The 23,892-nt window shown below is 25.5% G+C and overlaps 7 protein-coding genes and 1 pseudogene across 8 annotated transcripts; 3 read left to right on the top strand and 5 right to left on the bottom strand.

Annotated features, from left to right (window-relative positions):
• Positions 1-1,833: 1,833 nt before the first annotated feature.
• Positions 1,834-2,930, bottom strand: MKS88_001426 (Rab5-interacting protein; the record flags this gene model as incomplete). The annotated part of the gene is made up of 5 exons (XM_067214348.1): positions 1,834-1,934; positions 2,100-2,108; positions 2,338-2,490; positions 2,612-2,654; positions 2,862-2,930. The coding sequence occupies 5 exons, from the start codon at positions 2,928-2,930 to the stop codon at positions 1,834-1,836; spliced, it is 375 nt and encodes a 124-aa protein (XP_067074792.1).
• A 1,617-nt stretch (positions 2,931-4,547) lies between these two features.
• On the top strand, positions 4,548-6,161 carry MKS88_001425 (uncharacterized protein; the record flags this gene model as incomplete). The annotated part of the gene is made up of 3 exons (XM_067214347.1): positions 4,548-4,563; positions 4,818-4,886; positions 5,224-6,161. 3 exons carry the CDS (start codon positions 4,548-4,550, stop codon positions 6,159-6,161), a joined length of 1,023 nt encoding a protein of 340 aa, XP_067074791.1.
• Positions 6,162-6,756: 595 nt separating this feature from the next.
• On the bottom strand, positions 6,757-9,700 carry MKS88_001424 (annotated as a pseudogene). Its single transcript has 8 exons — positions 9,499-9,700; positions 9,016-9,120; positions 8,776-8,864; positions 8,441-8,575; positions 8,127-8,214; positions 7,709-7,818; positions 7,449-7,569; positions 6,760-6,911 (listed from the first exon to the last, which is right to left on the bottom strand). Coding segments are annotated over exons 1-8 (1,002 nt in total).
• A 1,674-nt stretch (positions 9,701-11,374) lies between these two features.
• Positions 11,375-12,537, bottom strand: MKS88_001423 (acylated pleckstrin-homology domain-containing protein; the record flags this gene model as incomplete). The annotated part of the gene is made up of 2 exons (XM_067214346.1): positions 11,375-12,091; positions 12,451-12,537. The coding sequence occupies 2 exons, from the start codon at positions 12,535-12,537 to the stop codon at positions 11,375-11,377; spliced, it is 804 nt and encodes a 267-aa protein (XP_067074790.1).
• Positions 12,538-14,424: 1,887 nt separating this feature from the next.
• Positions 14,425-16,200, top strand: MKS88_001422 (GTP-binding protein; the record flags this gene model as incomplete). Its single annotated transcript, XM_067214345.1, has 1 exon — positions 14,425-16,200. The coding sequence occupies one exon, from the start codon at positions 14,425-14,427 to the stop codon at positions 16,198-16,200; it is 1,776 nt and encodes a 591-aa protein (XP_067074789.1).
• Positions 16,201-16,869: 669 nt separating this feature from the next.
• On the bottom strand, positions 16,870-17,780 carry MKS88_001421 (uncharacterized protein; the record flags this gene model as incomplete). The annotated part of the gene is made up of 2 exons (XM_067214344.1): positions 16,870-17,019; positions 17,688-17,780. The coding sequence occupies 2 exons, from the start codon at positions 17,778-17,780 to the stop codon at positions 16,870-16,872; spliced, it is 243 nt and encodes an 80-aa protein (XP_067074788.1).
• A 159-nt stretch (positions 17,781-17,939) lies between these two features.
• MKS88_001420 (uncharacterized protein) lies at positions 17,940-18,353 on the bottom strand (the record flags this gene model as incomplete). Its single annotated transcript, XM_067214343.1, has 1 exon — positions 17,940-18,353. The coding sequence occupies one exon, from the start codon at positions 18,351-18,353 to the stop codon at positions 17,940-17,942; it is 414 nt and encodes a 137-aa protein (XP_067074787.1).
• A 2,658-nt stretch (positions 18,354-21,011) lies between these two features.
• On the top strand, positions 21,012-23,655 carry MKS88_001419 (armadillo-domain containing rhoptry protein; the record flags this gene model as incomplete). Its single annotated transcript, XM_067214342.1, has 11 exons — positions 21,012-21,041; positions 21,228-21,303; positions 21,464-21,546; positions 21,689-21,788; positions 21,918-21,991; positions 22,093-22,147; positions 22,330-22,455; positions 22,639-22,705; positions 22,813-22,888; positions 23,178-23,258; positions 23,596-23,655. The coding sequence occupies 11 exons, from the start codon at positions 21,012-21,014 to the stop codon at positions 23,653-23,655; spliced, it is 828 nt and encodes a 275-aa protein (XP_067074786.1).
• Positions 23,656-23,892: the final 237 nt, after the last annotated feature.

Raw genomic sequence — 23,892 nt, 5'->3', positions numbered from 1 at the left:
TTCGTTGGGTTATATTTATTTTTAGAATGCTATTACGAATAAAAACAAAATTGAAATTATTATATTTTTTTTCATTGTGTTCGCATGGATACTTTTTAAATACCATTAGTATATAATATTCGTTTAAAGTAAATGTATTTGTATGAATTGTACTTCCAATATAAATAATATATATTCCCGTAAAAATGTAAATTACAAGTCTATTAAACATTTCGAATTAAATATGATATTCAATTCTCTTAAAACAAAAAAAATATTTCATGTTCACAATATAATCAACTAAAAGTATTCGCACGAACATTAGGCCACCGCATTTTTGGCTAGTTTATTAATTAGTGATATATAAAATTCAAATGAGGAGAATGGGAAAGAACACAGAAGATGAAATATCTTATATTGTACTAAGTTTATTAGATATTCTTTCTTTAATTGTTTATTTTATAACTCTACAATTCTATAATTCATAAAGACGCACTTAAAAATAAAGTTACAAACTGTTTTAATTTTTTTTCCCTAAGTGTACATATTTTGCTTTTCCTCCTTTTTCAACATTATATTATTCCAGAAATTAACAAATGCAATTTTGATGTGCTTAATCTTAATCTACCTATTTTATGTATTATTATTACTTTTATATTTAGTAGTGATTTTTTTCATTTTTTATTTTCAAAGATAATTATATTTTTAACAGCTCTTCCCTTTTCGATAACAAAATAAGGAAAAAACACTTTTTTTTTTTTTTTTTTGCTTTTTTTTATATCATAAACTGATATTTAAAGATACTTGTGTTTGTTTTACAATTTTGTTACAAAAAGTTATTATTAATTAAAATATATATCTATAATTATAATAAATTTATGGACGTATGTTATTTAAATAAATCTTTAAGAAAAATTTTTATTTCACATAACACACATGATGATACCTAAATGTTAGCACGCTCACCATTGCGCCACCTCACTTATAATATTTTACTTCTGTGTACATATTAATCATTCAGCAAGAGTATATTTATAATTTATTTCGCAGAACATTATATATAAATATATTTATATATCGAAAGTGTTAAGGAATTATTTTAAGAAATGATCTGTTTTGTTTAATTACACCTTTGTTTTTGCAAGAGAATTGGGGTAATATATTTTTTTATATATAACTGTTTGTGCATTTGCAACACGGAATAGTGTATTTTTCCCTATTTCTTTCGTTATATTATTCATTAAAAAAAAAAAAAAAAAAATTTACAAGAAATATGCTTTTTGTCATTCTTAATGAGTTATATAACAAAAGGAAAAGTTCAAATAACTGTTTGATGTTTACTTCTTATTATTCATTTTATTTGTTAAGAGAATTGACTAAGTATCTTCCTAATTTGTGTTCAAAATGTAAGAAACAAATTTACGTTCTCAACATAACATAATTTTCATAATTCAAATGAATTATTTATCAAAATAAAAAATAAATATGATTTCTTAATTATTCTGTGTTTAGAGATATAGTATATACAAAAAAAAAAAAAAAATTAGAAAAACTTTTCAAGTTTTTGTATTTTTTTTAAATTAGTAAGACATCAGGAAGGGCACACATCATCGCATTATCTGGGGTTACTTTTTTTATAAGTTATTTGAACAAAATAATAAAATGTTAAAATGGAGAAATACAAACAAAAAGATTAATTCTTTTTTTTAGTTTATACAAATTAGATCCTATAATTATAAATCGTAGTTCTGATCACCGTACTGTTTGTCATTTGCTATGGTATGGGGTAAATGCTTGTTCATACATATATATATATATGTGCATATATTTCCTTTTCCATCAAACAAGCTATTTTCATGACAACAAAAAGTTATCTGACACATTTTCTCCTATATTGTTAAGAGGATTTTTCGAAAAATATTCTACTTGCAATGAAAATTTTGTCGTCTTCATTTCTGTGTATAGTTTATTCAGAAATTTAAAAAAAAAAAATTCTTCAAAAAAATTAAAAAATGTTACCTTATCAAATTTTAATTTTCTTATTTTGTTTCCCTTTTTCCTAATTTCATTATATTTTCGTCTAGCATGTTTTGTTATATTAACAGTGTATTAATTGTTACCCATGATATCTTAAGGAAATAAAAAAAAAAAAAAAAATGGCATAAGGTTTTGCTTGCCTCTGGATTGTTCAAGAGGAGTATATATTCACATAATAACAAGTTAAACGTTTCTGTTTAATCATACTGTAGTTTCATTCATTATGAACACATATAATCCAACATACAAGTATGTATATTCACACACATGTGTGTTTTTTTTAAAGTACCAGAAATGCTGAGAGTGCAATCAACACATTACTCGTTGCAATATTATAGTTATCAAGAAAATAATTTTCATGTATTTTTCTGTTGTATAAGGCAAAGGATGTGAGAAATTGTAAAATAAAAAAAAATAAAAATCCCCAAATTCCCTTGATACGTAGTATTCCTGATATGATACCTGCTATTAAGCCTAGGTTGTTAAAAATATGCAAAAAAATAAAAATAATATGCACACATATATAAATATTTATATATATGTGAAAGCACGTTTCCGCCAACTATTCGCACAAAAATATAAATTTTTATCCTACCTATTACTTGCTTATAATAGAAAAAAACATCGTCCATCTCATTCTGCGAGAGAAAAGGTAAATTTAACGTATAAGATGAAAATTATGCTTATCTCATAAAATATTCAATACATATATATATATATGTGAATGTATATGTACACATTAAAGTAAAATAATATTGCTTATTAGTAGTATCATACATATAAAACATATATATTTCTTCATATTCAATAAAGAACGGCTAAAATACTATATTATTATGACTAACTTTTGTTAATTTTTCGTGGAAAAGTTTTTTAAATAACCTAATATCATTTGTTCTATTTGATTTTTCCATTTTTAAAAAGTAAGGGAAAAAATGTACGTGAGTATTATTTTATGTAGTCCTTTCTCTAAAACGTGAAATTAAGGATCATTTTAAAATGAAAAAGTAAATAGGGTTATCTTTTTGTATTTATTAAATAATTAAATTCCAAAAAAAAAAAAAACATAAATAAATAAATAAAGTTAAAAAAGCAACAATATATATATATATATATATAAAAAAAAAAAAGATAACTAGTAAAGCAAATCGTATATTTTATATGGGTACATGTATATTCATATATTTTACTATTTTTAAACGGAGAAAGCTGCAATAATAGTAGAAATATTTTAGAACATACTGAAAACACAGAAATTCCATTATTCTATTTATATACTCATTCTGATAGTGCTGGTAAAATGTTCACTGTTCTCATGGATTTTACAGTGATACACAATAACAACTAAAATTATTTTTTTTTTTAAATTACACATTTTATAATGTTTTTCTTTTTTACTTGGTCATTTTCTTATCTCCTTTAGTGAAAATATATAATAGTATTTCTACATTTTACTAATGAAAACTAAAAAAATAGAAATATTATATTACAAAATCAAAAATATGGGAAACATTTTAAGTTTTTTTTTTTTTTTTTTAAAAAGACTTGTTCGAAGTAAATAAGTCACATATGAAAATTTTAATTCTTGAAAAAAAAATAAAAAAGCAAAAAAGAAAAGAAAAGAAGGGAACATTAACCGTTCGATCCATGCATAAAACAACTGTTACCTGCACTCGTTTAAAAAATAGAAAAAACACAAACTTACTTTTCTTTTTGAACTTCAAATTTGAAAAAAAAAATGAATATATAATTAAGCCAAACATGTAATTATATTAAGTATAAAAAAAAAAAAATAAAAAAATACTCATCATATATAATTTTACACATACTATACCACTTATTTTTTTTATTATAGAACGAAAAATATTATATTATATATTTCTTAAATGTTTCGCATATAAAATTAAAGTTTTAAATGGGTTTTACTTTTTCCTTTTTTCACATTTCCAAAAAAAATTAAATTTATACCTTATTGTATTATAAATAAGATATATAAAAATATTTGTACGTGAGTATGTACAATATTATACCACTACGCAATCAGAAAGGAAATCCCTTTTTTATAATGTACAGAAATAATAGCATTTCGTCCTGTATTTGTTTATTTCTTATATAAATTCTTTATCAATAGGTGTTCTACTTTTTATAAAAATTATGAAGAAAAAAGAAAGAAATAAAAAAGTAAAATATAAGATAAAAAAAGAAAAAAAAGGAAAAAAGGAAAAAAGGAAAAATAAAGGAGTACATATTTGTATACAACCATAACTTCAAAACTGGATGGAATAAATTTATGTTCGTACACGTGTTTTTGCAAGTGAGCTTGTGTTGTTCATTTACTTTTTTTTCCAAGAAATAGTCCTATACAACATAAGAATAATAATTTGCTGCTATTTTTACAAAATAAAAAATTAAAAAATTAAAAGATTTTATAAAATTATAACATTAACAAATGAGTAATTGTGAGTACACAACCCAAATATAGTAAAAACCTTACAATATTAAAAACAAATTTTCATAAGTTGTACCCAAAAATGTTACCTAATTTCGGTATATTAAACATTATAACATTAATTTGTACATTATTCTTGCCAATACTTTATCTAAGCCCTTCTTATTATTCAGTTTAATTCTTTCCATATGTTAATTAAGCAAATGGTCTCATCATATTCCCTAATCTTTTACAAAATTTATATATTACATATATTGGTAGTAGTTTTAGACATCTTTTTACTCTAGTAACATTACTCTTTTTCATTGAATAGACCTTTTTTTTTAAAAAATTTATTTTAACAATTTTTTAGAATTTGGTGACAAGAAAAAAATTACAGAGAATAAGAAAGTTCACTCCTCGATAAGGGAAAAACAATTAAGTAAAAGGGAGAAAAAAAAAAAAAAAAAAAAAAAAAAGCAAACATTTGCTAAGCAGAGCGTTTGAGTAAATTTATTTTCATGCCCCTATTTTCCTTTTTTTTTTTTTTTTTTTGCTTAAAATAATGTACATGTACGTGTATATACACATTTATAAAGAAAAAGCCATTCCTATAAAGAGGGATATGGTGGAAGAGTTACTTAGACGAAAAATAGCCTTGTTTTATCTTATTCTGTATCACGCTGCTTTATGCTGTGCTACGCTGTTCCATTTTATTCTGTTCTTTTTATTTCTATCCCGCTGTGTTCACTTTATTCTGTTCCTTTTCTTCAATTTAGAAATAGCCGAACTGATGAATTACAAGAAAAATGACAATTCTGAAAGAAAAAATGTAGATTTCAATTTTGAAGAACAAAAGGATGAACCTAGTGAGAAGGGAAATAAATTTAGTATATCAAATGCATACATAGCTGAAACGTTGAATAAAAAATTATTTCAAAAAAGTTCTACGTCCAAATTTGCTTCTTCATCTTTTAGAAATAAACCAAATAGCGATGAAAGAAATAAGGTATTAATCCTAACTAAATATAAAGGTACTACTACAAATAAAAAGGATACAAATATAAATAAGGTAAGCGAAAATTACAAAAATCAATTGAGTAATGTTTTCCTTTTGAAAAATAAATTTGGATCTGCAAAAAGCAGGTTTTTTTATCAAAAAAAGTCAAGCGATATTTCCAAAAAAGATTATATCACACGAGATAATTCCACTATTAGCAATAAAAATTCAAAAGTGGATGATATAAATTATAAGATAGGAGAAAACTCATTAATGCAAGGGATTAGCAGGAGTTGTAGTCATAGTATTATCATGGATGATATTGGAGGTGGTAATGATAATAATGTAGACAAACATACTAAAGATAATTGTAATCATAATGGTGGTGATGATAAAGATAATGACAATTATAATGATAATAATAAAAATGAATCTATGATAATTGGTGGACCACATAAACATGATTATTCTAACAATTCAAGTAGTGTTAAACCCACAACATGTAAGAAAAGAAGAGCAAATTTTTTTTTATGTTTTTCAAAATTAAAAATAAAACATAGTAAGCGAAAAAATGATCTTCAATGCAATAGCAAAACAAAAAAAAAAGATCTTAGCAAAGAAGAGGAAAACATAGGAAATTCCAGTAGCAACAAAGGGGTTTCTGAGCACCCGGACAGTAGTAAAAAGAACATAAAGCAATTTTTTTGTGTTAAATGAAAATTATTGTTTTATACTTCTTTTTTTTTTAAATTAAAATTTAAGAGGTGATTGTTAATTTGTGTTTTATATGTACATATCAACTGTTTTTGCGTACTTTATGCGCAATTTTTTTTTTTTATCTATCTTTATTTTTCTTCAGTTTTCTTTTCTTTTCTTTTTTTTAATAAGAAAATTTTGTACTTTATCTTTTTTATTATTTACTTCAATCTTTAAGATATGGCTAATACCTTATAAAGAACAATGTATCACGAACAATATGTTAAAGAGAGCAATTTTTTGCGTAAAAGAAGAAAAAAAAATAGAGCTAAAAATGTGTAAAAATAATAAGGAAAAACGTGAAATAATATAAAGAAAAATGTAGAAAAAAAATAGAGAAAAATGTAGAAAAAAAATGGAGAAAAATGTAGAAAAAAAATAGAGAAAAATGTAGAAAAAAAATAGAGAAAAATGTAGAAAAAAAGAATATAGAAAGTTGTAAGAAAAAATAGGGAAAACTGCAAAAAAAAAAAAAAATAGAGAAACATGTAAAAATATTACGTTAAAGTAGCATCACAATTTGCGGTAAAAAAAAAAAAAAAAAAGCATGCTAAAATTAGTTGTTATATTCTGGTGGCTGCATATTTTCCACCGCATTCGGATAATAATTATAATTGGAATAAAAGTCAGGAACGTTTTGAAATCTTTGATTAAATAAAAAGGGTACTCCACATGTACTGTACATAAAATTAGCCCACTGTGCCATGGTCTCTTTATTGCATGGGAATCGGGTCATAAAAGGGGGAAGATGAGAATACTTCGAATGGCTGAATAGGATTAAAAAATAGACATAAATATGTTCACTTTGCGGTGCAGGTATATATGTACATATGTAATGCATAAGTATATATGTACACATGTAATGCATAAGTATATATGTACACATATAATGCATAAGTATATATGTACACATGTAATGCATAAGTATATATGTACACATGTAATGCATAAGTATATATGTGCATATGTAATGCATAAGTATATATGTACACATGTAATGCATAAGTATATATGTACACATGTAATGCATAAGTATATATGTACATATGTAATGCATAAGTATATATGTACACATGTAATGCATAAGTATATATGTACACATGCAATGTATAAGTATATATGTACATATGTAATGCATAAGTATATATGTACACATGTAATGCATAAGTATATATGTACACATGCAATGTATAAGTACATATATATATATATGTATATATGAATATGGAACGACATGCATAGAGACACATGAGGGGTATATGTGGTTTATGTAAAAATGAATCTTATTTTTATGCCTTTTATTGTTTTGCCGTTTCATAGCCATTTTGGGTTTCTTTGGCTCCGCTTTTCTAACTTCGACCATTTTATCCTACGAAAGAAGAAGGATCAATCGGTTAAAGCGTTTCTTAATACGTGCACGTAAACATAAAGACGTATATATACATACACACACATATGCGTGTACACTGTTTCTTCGTTTCTCTGCTTCTTGTTGCTTTTTCATTTACATATATTTTGTGTCTTTTGTGTTTCAAAACTTTGGCTACTGATGATTCATTAGCGAAAACTACAAATCCAAAACATCGAGATCTACCAGACGAATCAACCACAATTTGAACTACATCAATGTCCCCAAAAGATGAGAAGTAACTGAACAATAACCAGTATAAAAAAAATAAAAACATGTGCACATACAGGTAAGTACATACGTGTACATACATACACGTACATATATGTACATACATACATATATGTACATACATACATATACGTACATACATATATGTGTCTATACCCACGCACATACGCATATTTAAATATGTAGTGATAGAACATTCTCTTATGAAATTGGGGAATTTTTTTTTTTTTTTTTAAATAATTTATGCCTTTCCAGTGTATCTTTAGTCCAGTAATAGTTTAGTCCACCTACGAATATTTTTCTTTGAATGTCGGAGGGGGTAGTATTATGCTCCTCACGAACATCTACTCTTTTTCCGTTTAGTTCATGAGAATCCTGAAAAAAAAATAAACGAAAAAATGAACAAAAAAATAAATAACAAAATAAATAAAAAAATAAATAACAAAATAAATAAAAAAATTAATAAAAAAATAAATAAAAAAATAAATAAAAAAATAAATAAAAAAATAAATAAAAAAATATGATAAAAGAAATTTTAAATTATAATAATGTTAGGAAATGTGTCTGTTTATTTGATTAGCTATTCTATATTTTTATATACTATTAAGATTCTATCTTTATTTATTTGAGATGACATTGTAACAAACGCAAATCCCCTGTTTCTTTTTGTTTCATGGTCTTGCGCTATAACTACATTTTGCACTGGCCCATATTTTTCGAAATATTCTGATATGTACTTTTAAAGTGTAAGAGGTAGAAGTAGCAAAAAAAAAAAAAAAAATATATTTATATATATTAATAAATAAATAAGAATAAATTAATAAGTGCGTGTTTGTTTTTGTGTGTATGTGTGGGGTACAAAACATCATAATACAAATAGAGGAAGGAGAAGGACACACAAGTTTTCTAAACAAGAATTATGTCTTCTTTCATTACTTTGTTTGTGATGTTTTGTGGAATACCACCGATAAAAAATTTAAAGGGCTCATTTATGTTTTTTGAGTTAATTGCAAATTCGTTAATTCCTGTGGAAGCTGTATGAGCACGTGCATAGAGGTACGTGTGATATCGTATATACGTATGTAAGTATGCGTGAATGTATGTATGTATACATAATGTGTACTACTGCATAAGGTCTAGTACAGAAAGATAAATATATTATCACACTACCAGTACTTAGCGTATCTGCATTCTTATTCTTCGGAGTTGTGTTTCCCTTTTCAGTTTTGTTAGAGCATTTTGAAACATTATTTTCATGACAACAACATAGCTTCTTTTTTTCTAAAAAAAAAAAAAAAAAAATGAGTACTTTTTTCATTAAGAAGGGTATATACATTCGAAAAATAGAAAAGTAAATAAATTATCAATACATTTGTAGAGAGACAATGGAAATAAGCAATTGCCAAATAAAATTATAGAGCGTATCAATACGTTATTGAAGCTTCAATATAAAAGAATAAGGTGTGCACTGTATGTTTTTTATTTCAATGAAATGGTGCTCAGCACATGGTAAATCAATCACTTAGAATTTTCATTCTATACTGCAATATACTTATGTATGCATATATATGTATATATATATTTTGAGTACATGTGTGTTTATACATGTATAGATATGTAAAAACATGAATACTTACTCCATCCCTCTATTGGTCTAACCTGGTCTATAAGATTCACTAGATAAACTCCTTTCCCTTTTTTCTTTTTGTTCATAATTAGCATCACACTCATTTTTTTGGATGATGCTGTCTATCTTTTTTCTTTTTTTTTTTTCTTCTTCTTCTTCTTCATTTTTAGATGCCTTCGTTTTCGAGGGTACATCTACATCACTTGACTCATTCATGATATCATGACATGTCATTTTTCTCAAATTTTTTTTCTTTTATTTTTTTCTTCTTCAAAAGGTATAGAATTTATATATATATATATATATATATATATATATATATATATACATATGTACATGTGAGGGTAACTTGATACAAACTTATTTTCTATATGCATATCACAGGTTTAAATCGTACATGTGTATAAGGGATGAATCGGGTTTGTAAGAATTTATTTTGGGTATAAGTATACGTTAAGATATTAATAGTTTTATTAGTGTTTATTTCACTAAAAATTATAATAATTTTAGTAACTTCTATTTTACTAAAATTTATTTGTTACAATAAATTTATTTTCGTACAATATCTGTTTTTTTTTTTTGTTACAATTTTTTTTTTTTTTTAAATTATTTTTAGAAGATTCCTTTTTCTTTTTTGCTCTTTTTTTTTTTTTTTTTTTTTTTTTTGTTTTTTTTCCTATTTTTATTCCTATTTTTATTCCTATTTTTATTCTTATTTTTATTCCTATTTTTATTCCTATTTTTATTCCTATCTTTCTACTTTTTTTTCTTCCCTTTTTATTTCCTTTTTTTCGTCCTTTTTTTTTTTATTTTTCTATATAATTCTAATATTCAAGATGTAAAACATTTAAATACTAAACAATTACCCATGAGAAATAAAATAAAAAGTGTGCAAAAGTAAAAAAAAAAAGGACATACTTATTGGTAGGAGATAAAATTAGACAAGATGTACGAGTACTTGTACGCCTTTTCAAGAGAAAATATAAAAAAAAAAAAAAAAATACTAGGTTATCCTATATATAATACATATATGTAAAAATATTTTTATTACTATTTTATGTTTTATTTATTTATTTTTTTAGTTCTCTCTCTTTATCTTGTTAGTAATTTATAAAAAAAGAATTAAGTTCTAGAGAATATGCACATGGAATAAAATAAAATGTAATTTAAATAAAATTGTTTTATTATTAATTTTTTTTTTTTTACGACCTATACATAAATATTGAGAAAAGGAAGAGATAGCAACGTAAAAAAAAAAAAAAAAAAGAAAAAGTGCACGTACACAAACATATATATATATATATATATACACATGCATCCACATAATACACAATAGCATAATATAGCGCCTATTAGAAAAAGGTTTAGAAGCTAAAAAAATTGGACTTTTAAAAAAAAAAAAAAAATTGAGGTGCAAATGCAATTCTTATAAGGAAGACGGAGTAAAAGTGTACGCCTTCAAATTTTTCTTTTTAAAGTATTATAAAAAAGGAAAAAATAAATAAATTAGGTAAAAAAAATGACGTAAAAAATGACGTAAAAAAGGAGGTATAAAAGGAGGTAAAAAAGGAGGTAAAAAAAAATGAAGTAAAAAAAATGAAGTAAAAAAAATGAAGTAGAAAAAATGACGTAAAGAATAATGTATAAAATGACACAAAAAATGATGTAAAAAACATGAATTTAAAAATAAAAAAAAAAAAATAATGTGAAAAATGACGTAAAATATGACCTAAAAAATGAAAATCAGCAAGTCGGAATTACCTTAAAACGAATGGGCTTCTTATCAGCACTAACTTGATTTTTATGGCATGGAGCACGTTTATTACATCATTTCGTGTTTTTTATTATTATACTATATATACAAGATACTGAAAGATGTATTTGCAGCTATAATATATCCATTTTGGTTTATTTCATACTCATAATTTTTCTAAACGATTCCAAGTCGTTTTGCCAACTCTCCCTTTCTTCCCTTGTTTTGAAGAAAAATAAATAAGTGCTTATATTAACACTACTTACAGCTATTTCTAAAGACTTGAGATTGTCTACTTTTGTTCTAATGGATGTTATTTTGTTTAAAGGAAATGATCCAATAGGTTTTTTTCTCCCATCTTCATCTGCTTTTCCTTTATACCATTCGAGCATTTTCCCATCTTTCGAACAAGTGACTTTAACTGTTTCATGAAATATTGCAGTTTTTATTTTTATAATTTTAGTTAAAGTTTTTCTATATTGTTTTATTTTTTCGTCTTTTATATCTTTAGCTGATATATTTTCATCAGACTTATCAGTAGATAATTTGTCATCATCCTCTTCATCTTCTGTTTCGATGTTTATTTTTCTAGCGGTAGGAGAATATGTAGGTCTTCTCCTTGCATTCCGGATGACTTTTGGATTTATATTATTATTGTTACTACTATCTTTATTATTTCCATATAGGTTTGTATTATTATTGTAATTACTTTTATTATGATAACTATTATTACTATAACTATTATTATTCTCATTTTTGTACCATCCTTCATTAGCTCCGTCGTTGTCCTTTTTCGCACCAGCGTAGTGCGTTTCTTCATTTAAGTCATAGTTGAAATTTTCTAGCAGGTTGGCCAAAGGGCCATTATTCGTCTGAGAACGGAGGGGGGGGGAAAAATAAAATAAGCAAATAAATGCACAAATAAAATAAACAAATAAATGCACAAATAAAATAAACAAATAAATGCACAAATAAAATAAACAAATAAATGCACAAATAAACGAACAAATAAATATACAAATAAACGAACAAATAAATATACAAATAAACGAACAAATAAATGCACAAATAAACGAACAAATAAACGAACAAACAAAAGAACAAATAATTGAACGAGCTAGCTGCAGAATAAACTATCACGCATGAATTAACAACACAAAAAGAGGAGGCTTATAACTACCCAGTGTTATTGCTTCCCTAGCATTATTTTTCAGCACTATTCTTTACTTACTATCTGGGGATCATAATTAATGAGGGGACCATCTGGCGTCCTCTTTCCCCATCTCTCGTAGCAGCTATACGGAACTGTGTTGCCCATATTATTTTTCCTTATATATATATACATATACGCGCTTATACATATACGCGCTTATACATACACACGCTTATATATACACACGCTTATAAATACACACGCTTATAAATACACACGCTTATAAATACACACGCTTATAAATACAAGCACATATATACATACACCCGAGTATATATATACATATATATAATTTGAAGAATTCCTTTTTTTTTTCTTTTTTCTTTTGCGGCTTTCAAAATATTGCGGGATTATTTATAAAAAAAAAAAAAAAAAAAGTAAGGACGGACGGACGGATGGACAGAAAACTTTGGAAAAGAGGGACTATCAAAATTTTTGTTTGAATTGGGAAAAATGAACATTGAACGAAAACGTCTTGTAATAATATGCGATAAATAAACCTTTAAAAGTGTGTACTGTTGAAGTTCATATTTTTCCTTTTTTTTTTCTGGTTTTGTTTGTTTTTGCGCTTGTTTTCGTTATTGTTTTTGTTTTTCCTTTTATTTTTGGCTTTTGTTTTTATTTTTCCTTTTATTTTCGCTTTTGTTTTTATTTTTTTTTTTATTTTTTCGTTTTAAATATATTATGATTATATTATTTGAGGTCTAAAAATACAAAATTTGATTTTCACACAATTGTACCTTAAAGGATAGAAACATTAAAAAAAAAAAAAAAAAAAAGGAAAGAATAAAAGGATCAAAGAATAAAATATTAAACGAATAAAATATTGAACGAATAAAATTGTGAATGAATAAAATAGTAAACTAATAAAGGATTAAACGAATAGAAGCATAAACGAATAAAACATAAACGAATGAAGCACATACGAATAAAACATAAACGAATGAAGCACAAACAAATAAAATATAAACGAGTAAAACATAAACAAATAAAAGGACTGACGAACAAAAATGAAAAAAATAAAAGAAAAAAAAAAGTTAAGCACACAAACAGAAAAACAAACCCCAAACTATTCAGTAAATGTAAAATTAATCTTTTAATTTTGTGTTCACATTAATACATTTTATTAAAAAAAACAAAAAGAAAGAAAAAAAAAAAAATTGCAATACAAATTTAACACGTAAATACGAACGCATAAATATATGATACATTAACCAAAGAAAGAATAAAACATATGAAATTACTCAATTACAACAAACGAAGAAATGTAGATGAAACATACTTAGGGGGAAAAAAATACTAACGTACGTTCGTATATACGTTCATACAAACGGTAACACATACATACATACGTTCGTACATACGTTCATACAAACGGTAATACATACATACATACATACGTTCGTACATACGTTCGTACATACGTTCGTACATACGTATGTTCGTTGTACTTTTTTGATTATTTTAATGGGCAAAAATCTGGATGAATGAATTTTCTCATATATTATTTAATTCGAGTCTCAAATGACCGCTTTGTGCTTTTTCAGATGTTTTTAAATTTCTTATCAATGTTGAAATACATAATAAAATAAAAAGAATAAGGCAGAGGGAAAAAAAAAAAATAAAAAATAAATAAATAAATAAATAAACAAATAAATAAATAAAATGGGTAATTCAAAAAGACGCAGAGTTAATTTTTAAGACCATAATGCAAAGCGCTTTTTCCTTATTAAAACATACGTATGGGTAGAAGGTACATATGTATGTAGGTATATATATGTATATATATATACGTATATGTATATATGTGTATGTAGATACAGCAAATACAACGCCCATATTATATATGCGCAAAGACATAGCCATGAAAGCGGGGGAACAAAGATTAGCGTAGGCAAATGCAAAGATACGTAATGATAGAAAATACACACACGCTGATGATAACGTAGAGAAACTATAATTAGAAGGAAAAGAGTAAAGAGAAAAAGTAAAATGAGATTTATGTTTAAAGTTCTACTACTAGCAAATGTGTATTACATTATAGTTTTGTGTTTTTTGAAAAACAGTCACTCAAGTAAGGACAATGTTTTTTTATATATACAAAAAAAGAATGTTATCTTCAAAATTTTGAATTTTCAAAAAAGTAAAAATGTACGTAAAAAATGTAACAGGGTTGTGTATATGACGAATAAGGAAAATAATGAGCAGACAAGTGAAAAAGGCCAAGAGGAGGAAAAAAAAAAAAAAAAAAGTGTAAAATTTTATGGGTTCTCACATATATATAAACATTTAAATTTGGATAAAGGTAACTTAACACATAAGGAGGAAGAAAATGTAGGAAAAGCGGAAGAAATAGAAGTAGTAGCAGGAACAGATGAGGACGAAACAGGCCCCTCTATAGAAGCGAGTAGTGATGCTGCAAATATGAGAAACAACAGTCTACTAGTCAAGGATGACCCGAATAGGATACAGAAAATGAAGTTCGAAAATATATATGACTACAGCAGTATATTTAAAGAAAAGGAAAAAAAAATTGAAGTGAGAAAATATATAGGGAATATTTTTCAAAAACTTCCTAAATTTAAGGACAACTTAAAGGTTATTAAAGACGCGTTATTATATCTGAAGTTTATAGAAAAAGGGAATTTATATTTAATTAAGAATGTTGATAAGAAGAGTGTAAATTGTGAACCTTATGATGATTTGTCCAATACGAAAAGAAAAAAAAAAGGAACTAAAAAAGATAAAATAAAATTAGAATTAACGAGTATTTATAATAATATAAATAAAGAAAAACATATGAAAAAAAGGATATGTAAAGAATGTTGTATTAAAGTTGATTTATATACAAAACTTTTATCGAGGCCTTTAAATAATATTTATAATTTACATAAAAATATAAAAAAATTTTTACACCCTTTTCAGTATAGTTTATATGAAAATGCAGTAACGATATTATATAAAGATGGAGAAGTAACAAATTCGTTAAGTGATGTTTTAAATAATATTTTAGATATTAGAAAATTAATTACAATAACAGGAAAAACATATGCTGGTCAGCTGAAATATTTAAAAACATGTAGAGAAATTTTTAAAAAGTTAAATGAAGCTATAGTAGATCTTAATATTATTTTACAGTCAGGTAGGAAATGGTTAGATTTATATAATTCGTATATAAAAAAAATAAGAAAAATAAAATATATAGATATAACACAACCTGCTATATCAATTATAGGTTGTACTAATGTAGGAAAAAGTAGTATTCTTAATTCTATTACTAATTCTAAATCACGGATAGCTGATTATAATTTCACTACTAAAGAATTCAATTTAGGCCATTATTCATTTACAAATGAAAGTGATATATTGACAACACAAATTATGGACTTACCAGGTTTAATAAATCGATCAGAAGACAAAAGAAATATTATGGAAAAATTATCTCTTTCTTCTTTAAAAAATATACCTTCAGGAGTTATATATGTTTTTGATCCTTTAAAAAAAGATGATCATAAATTCTCTTCTTTGAAATCACAAATTGATATTCGATACTATTTAAGAGGATTATTTCCTTTTAGACCATGGATTGATGTCATAACAAAATCGGATCTAATAAACTTTGATCAGGTCGATATACCAAAAGATATAAAGGAAAATGCTCTCTTTGTCTCTGCAATGAACAAAGATTCTTTACTACCCCTGAAGGATAAAATTAATGAAATAACACTCAAACTGAACAATTTTTTGAGCAAGCATACAATGGAATGAAGCGATTTATTTTTAAGAGAGAAACGTTTGCAAGAAAGGGGATATTACTATTTGTCCATTTTATGAAAAATAAACAAATATTCATCATAAAAGATAAATTAAAAGAAATTGTTGTAAAAGGAAGTAGAACATAAGAAGGGTGGACGACTGCTATGTATAGCATCTACTGCTCGGTGTAAGTTTCAAAATGGGGGAAGAGAGTGAACAGGCGAAAAAAAAAAAAAAAATAAATAAATAAAAACAAAAAATAAATTAAATATATTAAATAAATTAAATAAATAAAATAAAAAAAACTTATGTAAATACGGTAGAAGTAAAACACAATTAACGTTAATTTTTTTTTTTTTTTTGGCTTACGATATGCTTCATGTCTTGCGTGATGATTTTTAATTCCACTTTGTTACTCTTAACAATATATGGTGCTTCTATAATTTTGAACAGTTAAAAGCACTCTAGCGTTTGTAGAGAATTCTCGTTATTATTTGGATTTACAATTTATTTAAACCTATTTAATAATGCACTTTTAAAAAAGTGCATTTTTTTTTTTTTTTTTATATATGACCCTTTTGTACCTCCATGATTTTTCATTTGACATTTATCCTCTACCATTTACGCAAAACATTTTACATTTCACGTGTTTCTTTTTAATACCATGTAAAATCATTCATTTTAAGCTCTTCTGTTTTTACATATTTTGTTACAGTTTGAAGCTATATTACAATTTCTTCTCCCGTTTATGCTATTCACTTCTACTCCATTCACTTCTACTCCATTCACTTCTACTCCATTCACTTCCACTCTATTCACTTCTGTTATATTCTATTCAATTTCAACTTTTTTTAATGTGTATTGCATCCATTTTCCCAATTAAGTGCAATATTTTTACAATATAGAAATATTTTGCTTAAAAAAAAAAACTGCCTTTTAGAGAAATTATCGCTTTATCTCTTTTCAGTAATAGGAAGTTTTACCTTCATTAGTATATTTCTTTGCGCTCTTTAGGGGAGGGGGGTCTAAGTGCATTTAAATAGAAGAACTACGTTTCTTCGCTTTTCTGGACTTCTTTCTATTACTCCTTACTTCTTTGCACTTCTCATCACCTCTTACCTTCTTTAGCTTTTTGGACCGTTTTGAAGGTGCATTATCAGCCATACATGTACATTTTCACTTTAGTGCAAATGGTTGGAACTTCATTCCTTGTGATTCCAGTACTGATACTAGAAGAGCTAGACCCCTTAGGTAAATTTTAGTGTTTTTTTTTTTTTTTTTTTTTCTTTATTTTCGGTTTCTGTATAGTTGTGCTTAATCACCTTTTTTAATTATAATTTAAACTTTTTTTTCATTTTCAATTTCATGAGGTGAACTAAGTTTTAAGGAAGAAAGGGCATATTTTTTTAAATGTGGTTTTCCATTTGTCCAATTTGTATAATTCGCACAATTTGCTCCCTTTGTCCTATTGTCCATCATTTCTTGGCATTCTTTCCCACCTGACCATGTTCATGTACCTCCTGAACAATTGCTGAATTACTTAAGGCAAGCTCTTCTTTATGAATTTTTTCATCACGTAAGAATGTTAACATTTGGAAACTCCACAATCTGTCCCATAACATCAATTTTCAATGAGTTTCTCGTTCGATACCAGTACTTAGTTTTCTATATATTTTATTTTTATCATATTGCTATGTAGTAGTACTACTTATTCTTGTAATTTTTTTTTTTTTATTTGAATTTTTGGTATATCATACAAGTTTTCCTCCCCCTTCAACACTTTTTGGGGAATATTTTATTTGTTTTGCCTCATAAATAGGGACCTTTTCTTCCCTCTCGTTATAATAATAAATAGGCTCTTTACATGGAACAAACGTATTTTTGTGTATTATTGTATCATTTATATTTGTTATGCGTTCTTCGTAAGTATATCTTGGTATCTCCACAAATTTTGTAGAGGCAGTTGGATTCAATTCTTTTTTATTTTCACCACCCATATTTATAGTATTATTTTGTTCTCGCTGCTTATAATACATGCTTTCTACTACATTATTTCTAAAGCAGAAAGGGTCTTTTAAAAAGTTAACACTCAGACCATTCACCTGAACATTGTACCCAGCATCAAAATCAGGAATATATGGGCCGTTGAACAAAACAGTTCTCATTTGTTAAAGTATGATTTAAAAAAAAGAAAAGCGGAAAAAATGGGAAGAATAAAAAATGAAAATAATGTACAGAAGAAAAACTAAAAATGAACGAAGATATTTACAGTCTTCCAGCAGAATCATGTACTTTGGGTGAAGTGCTGCAGTTTATACTTAATATCAAATGTGCGTGCGTGTGTTTGCATATGTGTGTGTTAGTTCGAAATTTCACAAAACATAGTACTCAAATTGATTACCACATGGCTCTATATTTTTCTTAATATTCTTTTTGTACAATAAAAATATGTGTTTCTTTTTTCGTTTATATTTTTATTTAATAAATAATGTAAAAATGGAGAGCTAAAAAATAAGTACTTAATATTTTTACAAATAATAAATAGTTTTACTAAGACATAAAAAAGGGTATGTCTTTATGTGAAGGGTGAAAAGCATTAAAAGTGAACATATTTTTGCTAATTTTTTTTTTTTTTCTAGCTTAAATCTTAAATATTGCTTCAGAAAAAAAAAAAGAAAAAAAAAATTAATAGCTAAAGGTGCATACATATGCTTGTGTGCACTAATGGGTAGATTTTTTTTTAGTATAGCTAGTAAATTTTTACTTCATAAATTTTTAGTACATTTTTTTTTTTTTTTTTTATGAACAGGTAATAACTTTTTTTTGTTTTTCCTGAGAAAAGGTATTAACTTGTAAATTTTTTCCATGAACAAGCAATAACTTTTTATCTTTACTACAGATAAAAATTGGTTTATTTAATTTTTCCGTGAGCAGGAAATAACCTTTTTATTTTTATTCTTCTACTTTTTGCGAATTTAAATATAACTTCTAGTTTCTGTCTTATTTTTCTTTTTTTATTAAACAGTAAGAACATATTTTAGTATATTTTAGTTGCGCCGTTTGTAGTGCATTTCGTTATTTTAGTACATTCCGAAAATATTAGCATTTTAATATGTTACATTGGACTTGAAATAAGTTTATAATTCTTGCAAATAATTTCCTGCCTTCTCTCAATGAGTTTTTTTAATTTGATAAAAACTTCAAAACATTTAATTCAAAGAGGTTATAAAAAATTTTGTTAAAATAGCTAAATAATAGCTAAATATGAACTAGATTTTTGCCTTAACTTTATTATTTGTATATAAGAATTAACAGGATATGTATTAGGAAAAAAAAAAAAAAAAAAAAAAAAAAAAAAAAAAAAAAAAAAAAAAAAAAAAAAAAAAAAAAAAAAAAAAAAAAAAAAAAAAAAAAAAAAAAAAAAAAAAAAAAAAAAAAACAGAACAGAACGGAAATAAACAGAAAAGAGGTGACAACCGATTAGCTATTAGCAAAAGATATGTTTTACTACCGAATCAAAACATTATCATAAACATTTGAAATTAACAACAATCTTAAGGAAAAAATATTTATATTATCACATTATGAATTCTAGAATGTTAAAGTTGTTTCCTTGCAAAGAAATATTTGATAAAACTTTTCTTTACAACGTAACAAACATAAAACAGAAAAAAGGTTTAAAGAAAAAGATAGGAGGAACAATTTTTAAAAGTATGAAGCGCATTAAAAAACTACTTATACAAAAAAAAAGAAAAAAAAAAGCATTTTAAATTTATTAAAAATATTATGTAAGAAAGAACAAAAGAAAAAACCTAAAAGATCTTAATGTTATTATACATATTATACCTGGTCAATATTTTAATTTTTTTAATTGAGAGCATATATGAGTGTGCAAATGATTAACGCTCCTCCTTCAAAAAGATGGAAAATTATATTTGTTCGCACAACTTACTTTTTTTATTTTAGTACTCACTTATTTTATAAAATCATATGTTGAAAAGATTTATTCTGGGTAAACAAATTGCAATGTAATGACAAAACAGATTTTATTTTTTTTGGAATCACAAAAAAAGGAAAAAATGAAAAGAAAAAAGAAAAGAAAAAAAGAAAGTAAAAAGGAAAGAAAAAAGGAAAGAAGATAAGAAAGAATAAATTGTAAGAAAAATTGGCAAAAGGAAAAAATAGTGAGCAAATTTTACAAAAAGAAAAATGCAATAGAAAAAGAAAAAAAAAAAAAATAAGAAAACACTAGTAACATAGTGTGCAAAGTTGTTTACTGTTGTTTTACAGATTCAAAAAAACAAAAAAAAATTTATAAAATATACCATTAGATATTCGCTTAACAAATTAGTTTAATTTTGAGATTACGAGTGTATATATATATATATATATAAAATAGTTGCTACCTTAACACAAAAGGGATGTTGTTTAAACATCTATAAATGTCATTATACTGTAAAAAAAAAAAAAAAAAAAATTATATTATGTATATATAAATATATATACATGTACAATATGTACATATACCCTTACACGTACTTGTTTACATATTTATGAGTAGATAATTAAAACATCCCTAAAGCTACAAGCAAGTATAATTCAGTTTTCAATTCGAGTTTTTTCATTTCATTTGAGTTCCTCACAAAGGGAAAATAAATTCTTAAAAAAAAAAAAAAAGAAAAAAAAAAAAAAAAAAAAAAGAAAAAAAAAAAAAAAAAAAAAAAAAAAAAAACATACATATTATAAGGAAGCAACACCATTTTATTATGTTTTAGGTTTAATTAATTTATTAATTTTATTTTTTAATAAAACCCAAAGAAATTATGGGAAATCAATGTTGTGCAGGAAGAGATGTAAGAAACATAACCCACACACAATATTTTTTTTTTTTTTATAAATTATATGAAGATAAAAAATATAATGCTTTTCATAGTATATAAGAACATTAATAATACACGTCGTTTTAGCATTAACACAGTATATTTAGATGTGTATGTATGTATATATATATATATATATTTTTTTTTTTTTTTTTTAAGTTACTTTATAAAAATAAATTGCACGAATTCGGTTTAGAAGGGTCAAAGACAATAAGAAAATTATTATCCTTTACAAGTAATTTTTATGTTTACATTTTTTCCTATCTACTACCAATCACCCCATTCATTTGCTTTAACATAATTGTTTATTTTAAGCCTCTCTTATTTTAAATTATTTACGAAAAATAAATAAAAAAAAAAAAAAAAAATTAAATAAATACTGTAACTTTTTATAGGCAATGATATTCTAAGATTCGATAAGGCATATGATGAGAATGATGTGCAAGAATTTGTCAATTTATGTTCCTCTAGTTGCGAGGTGAACACATGAAAATGTGCAAAATATGAGTATATGTTTATGTACATCTTATTGTATGAATGTTTGTACATATATACGTTACAACGCATTAGATTCTCCTAAAAACACAGAATTTATAAACAATTTTTCTTTTTAAAATTAGATCGAAAAGTTAGAGGACAGAATGCATCCTTGGGCCGCAGACCCTAAAACAATAGGAGCCTTATCAGCAACTCAACTGGCAATTCTGGCTAGCAAAGAGAGTAATGGGGAAAAAAATATGAAACAAAACATAATATAATAAAATTGTACGCATACTTTTCTTTGCTTTACTTCACGTTTCATTTTTTTTTCCATTTTTCCTTTTTTTTTTTTTTTTTTGTTCTTGTTAGACGAACCTCATTACAAAGATGCAATTCGTGAGGCCGACGGAATACCTGTTTTCATAAATTTGTTAAAATCACATGTAAAATTTTTTTTTTTTTTTTTTTTTGAAAGAGGAAAACATTTTATATATAATAAATAGACAATTTAACATTTTTTTTATTTTCTTTTTTTATCAAATAGGAATTAGATAGAGTACATGCGGCTGTTGTTGCCTTGTCATTTTTGTCCGTTGACAGTAAGAGAAAAAGAAATAATAAAAAAAAAAAAAAGAGAAGAGAAGAGAAAAGAAGTGAAAACAAAAATGATCTAATTAGAGCGAAATGATTATGGTGTAATACATAAGAGTTACATACATGACTGTCAAATGGTATGCTTTCGAATCCTTTTGAATGTATTAATATTTTACTTTTTTTGTAGATGTGAAAAATTGCATATGTATGTTTGAGAATGGGGCCTTACCATATCTTATTAGTGGAATGAAGTCAAATATAGATGGGATGAAGGCGGCTTGCGCTCAGACCTGTAGAAATATTTTTGTTCTGGGTACATGAAAAGAGACAAACATATAAAAGGGAGCCATCCCTCCCACATATATATATATAATATATATATATATATATATTATATATATATGTATGTGCTAGGGTGTCTTTTTACCAACCAAACCTGTTAAATATAAAGCCGTATTACTTTTTTTTTTTTTTTTTTTTTTTTTTTTTTTTGCAGACAAAAAATACAAAAAGGAATTTTTAAAACTAGGAGGAATAGTTCAACTCGTGAATTTATTAGAACTGTAATAATTATAACAAAACAGATATGTAAAGGGAAATAATTATCTCATGAGTTGGTGTATACACCCATCTTTTATACATATTTTCTACATTATATTTACCTTTTTAGACCTCCCAATTATGATGATAGTCAACCCCTATATACTCAATTAGAGGCAATTTATCACTTGGAGGATTTTATACTGGTATGTTTTGAATATCCTATGAAAAGGTGGAACAGCACGTACATTTTTGTACCATCTTGCTATATGCTTTGGTGGGATTGTGCTGCTGTGTCTACCACTGTTTCTTGAATCGCTTCTGCTTTTTCCTATACCCCTGATTCAGCTTGTGTGTTTATGTACACAAACGCGAATATGTTACATACCAGGGGAAATGAAAGCATTTTTCCTATAAACATGTACATGTGCATAACAAAAGAGAGAAATTGTCATCTCCGTTATATTTTTTTGCTTTTCCTTTTTTTTGGTACAGAATGATGGAGATGAAGTACCAGAATTTTTGGAAGTAGTAAAAAGCTCTAATGCAATTAAAAATTTAAAAAATTTGCAACAGGTACGGAAAAAGGGAAAGAATTATTATTTCTTGTTTGGAGAAATATACATAAAGATATGTATGTACGTATGTATGTACGTATGTTTGTACATATGAATATATATACGTGTATACATATGCACATGCCCTCTAGCATGAGAAGTGGGAAGAATTTAAAGTGCTATGCGTGACCTAACAATAGTGACCTATTTTATGGAGAAATATAAATGAATTAAGAAAAATATTCTTAACAAATAATTTAATTATTGACTGTTAAGTTCCAGCTGTGCAAGGCTATGCATGCGTGTATATATATATATATATATATATATATATTTTATTTTTTTTTTTTTTTCAGTGCCCTGAACAAGATCTTGCCGAAGCTTCAAATGTTCTTCTACTAAGACTCACCGATTAGTGTCTTTTTTGCTACAAATTTTTCGCAATTTTTTTTTTTTTTTTTTTTTTTTTGTTATGTTACAGTTACAGCTACGGTTATAGATATGACTACAATCACAATCGTAGACATATACGTAGTTATATTCGTAGTCAACCTTTTGTTTTATTTTTCAAAATGTAAAAACGTCGTGCTCGTTAGAGTTGCGCATTTGACGGATAATCCGTAAAGAATTTATCACACACACACACACACGCA

Source organism: Plasmodium brasilianum, chromosome 5 (genome assembly GCF_023973825.1).
Source record: "Plasmodium brasilianum strain Bolivian I chromosome 5, whole genome shotgun sequence".
NCBI lineage: Eukaryota > Apicomplexa > Aconoidasida > Haemosporida > Plasmodiidae > Plasmodium > Plasmodium brasilianum.
The sequence above is the reverse complement of the archived record's forward strand: the minus strand, read 5'-3'. Positions and strand labels throughout refer to the sequence as shown.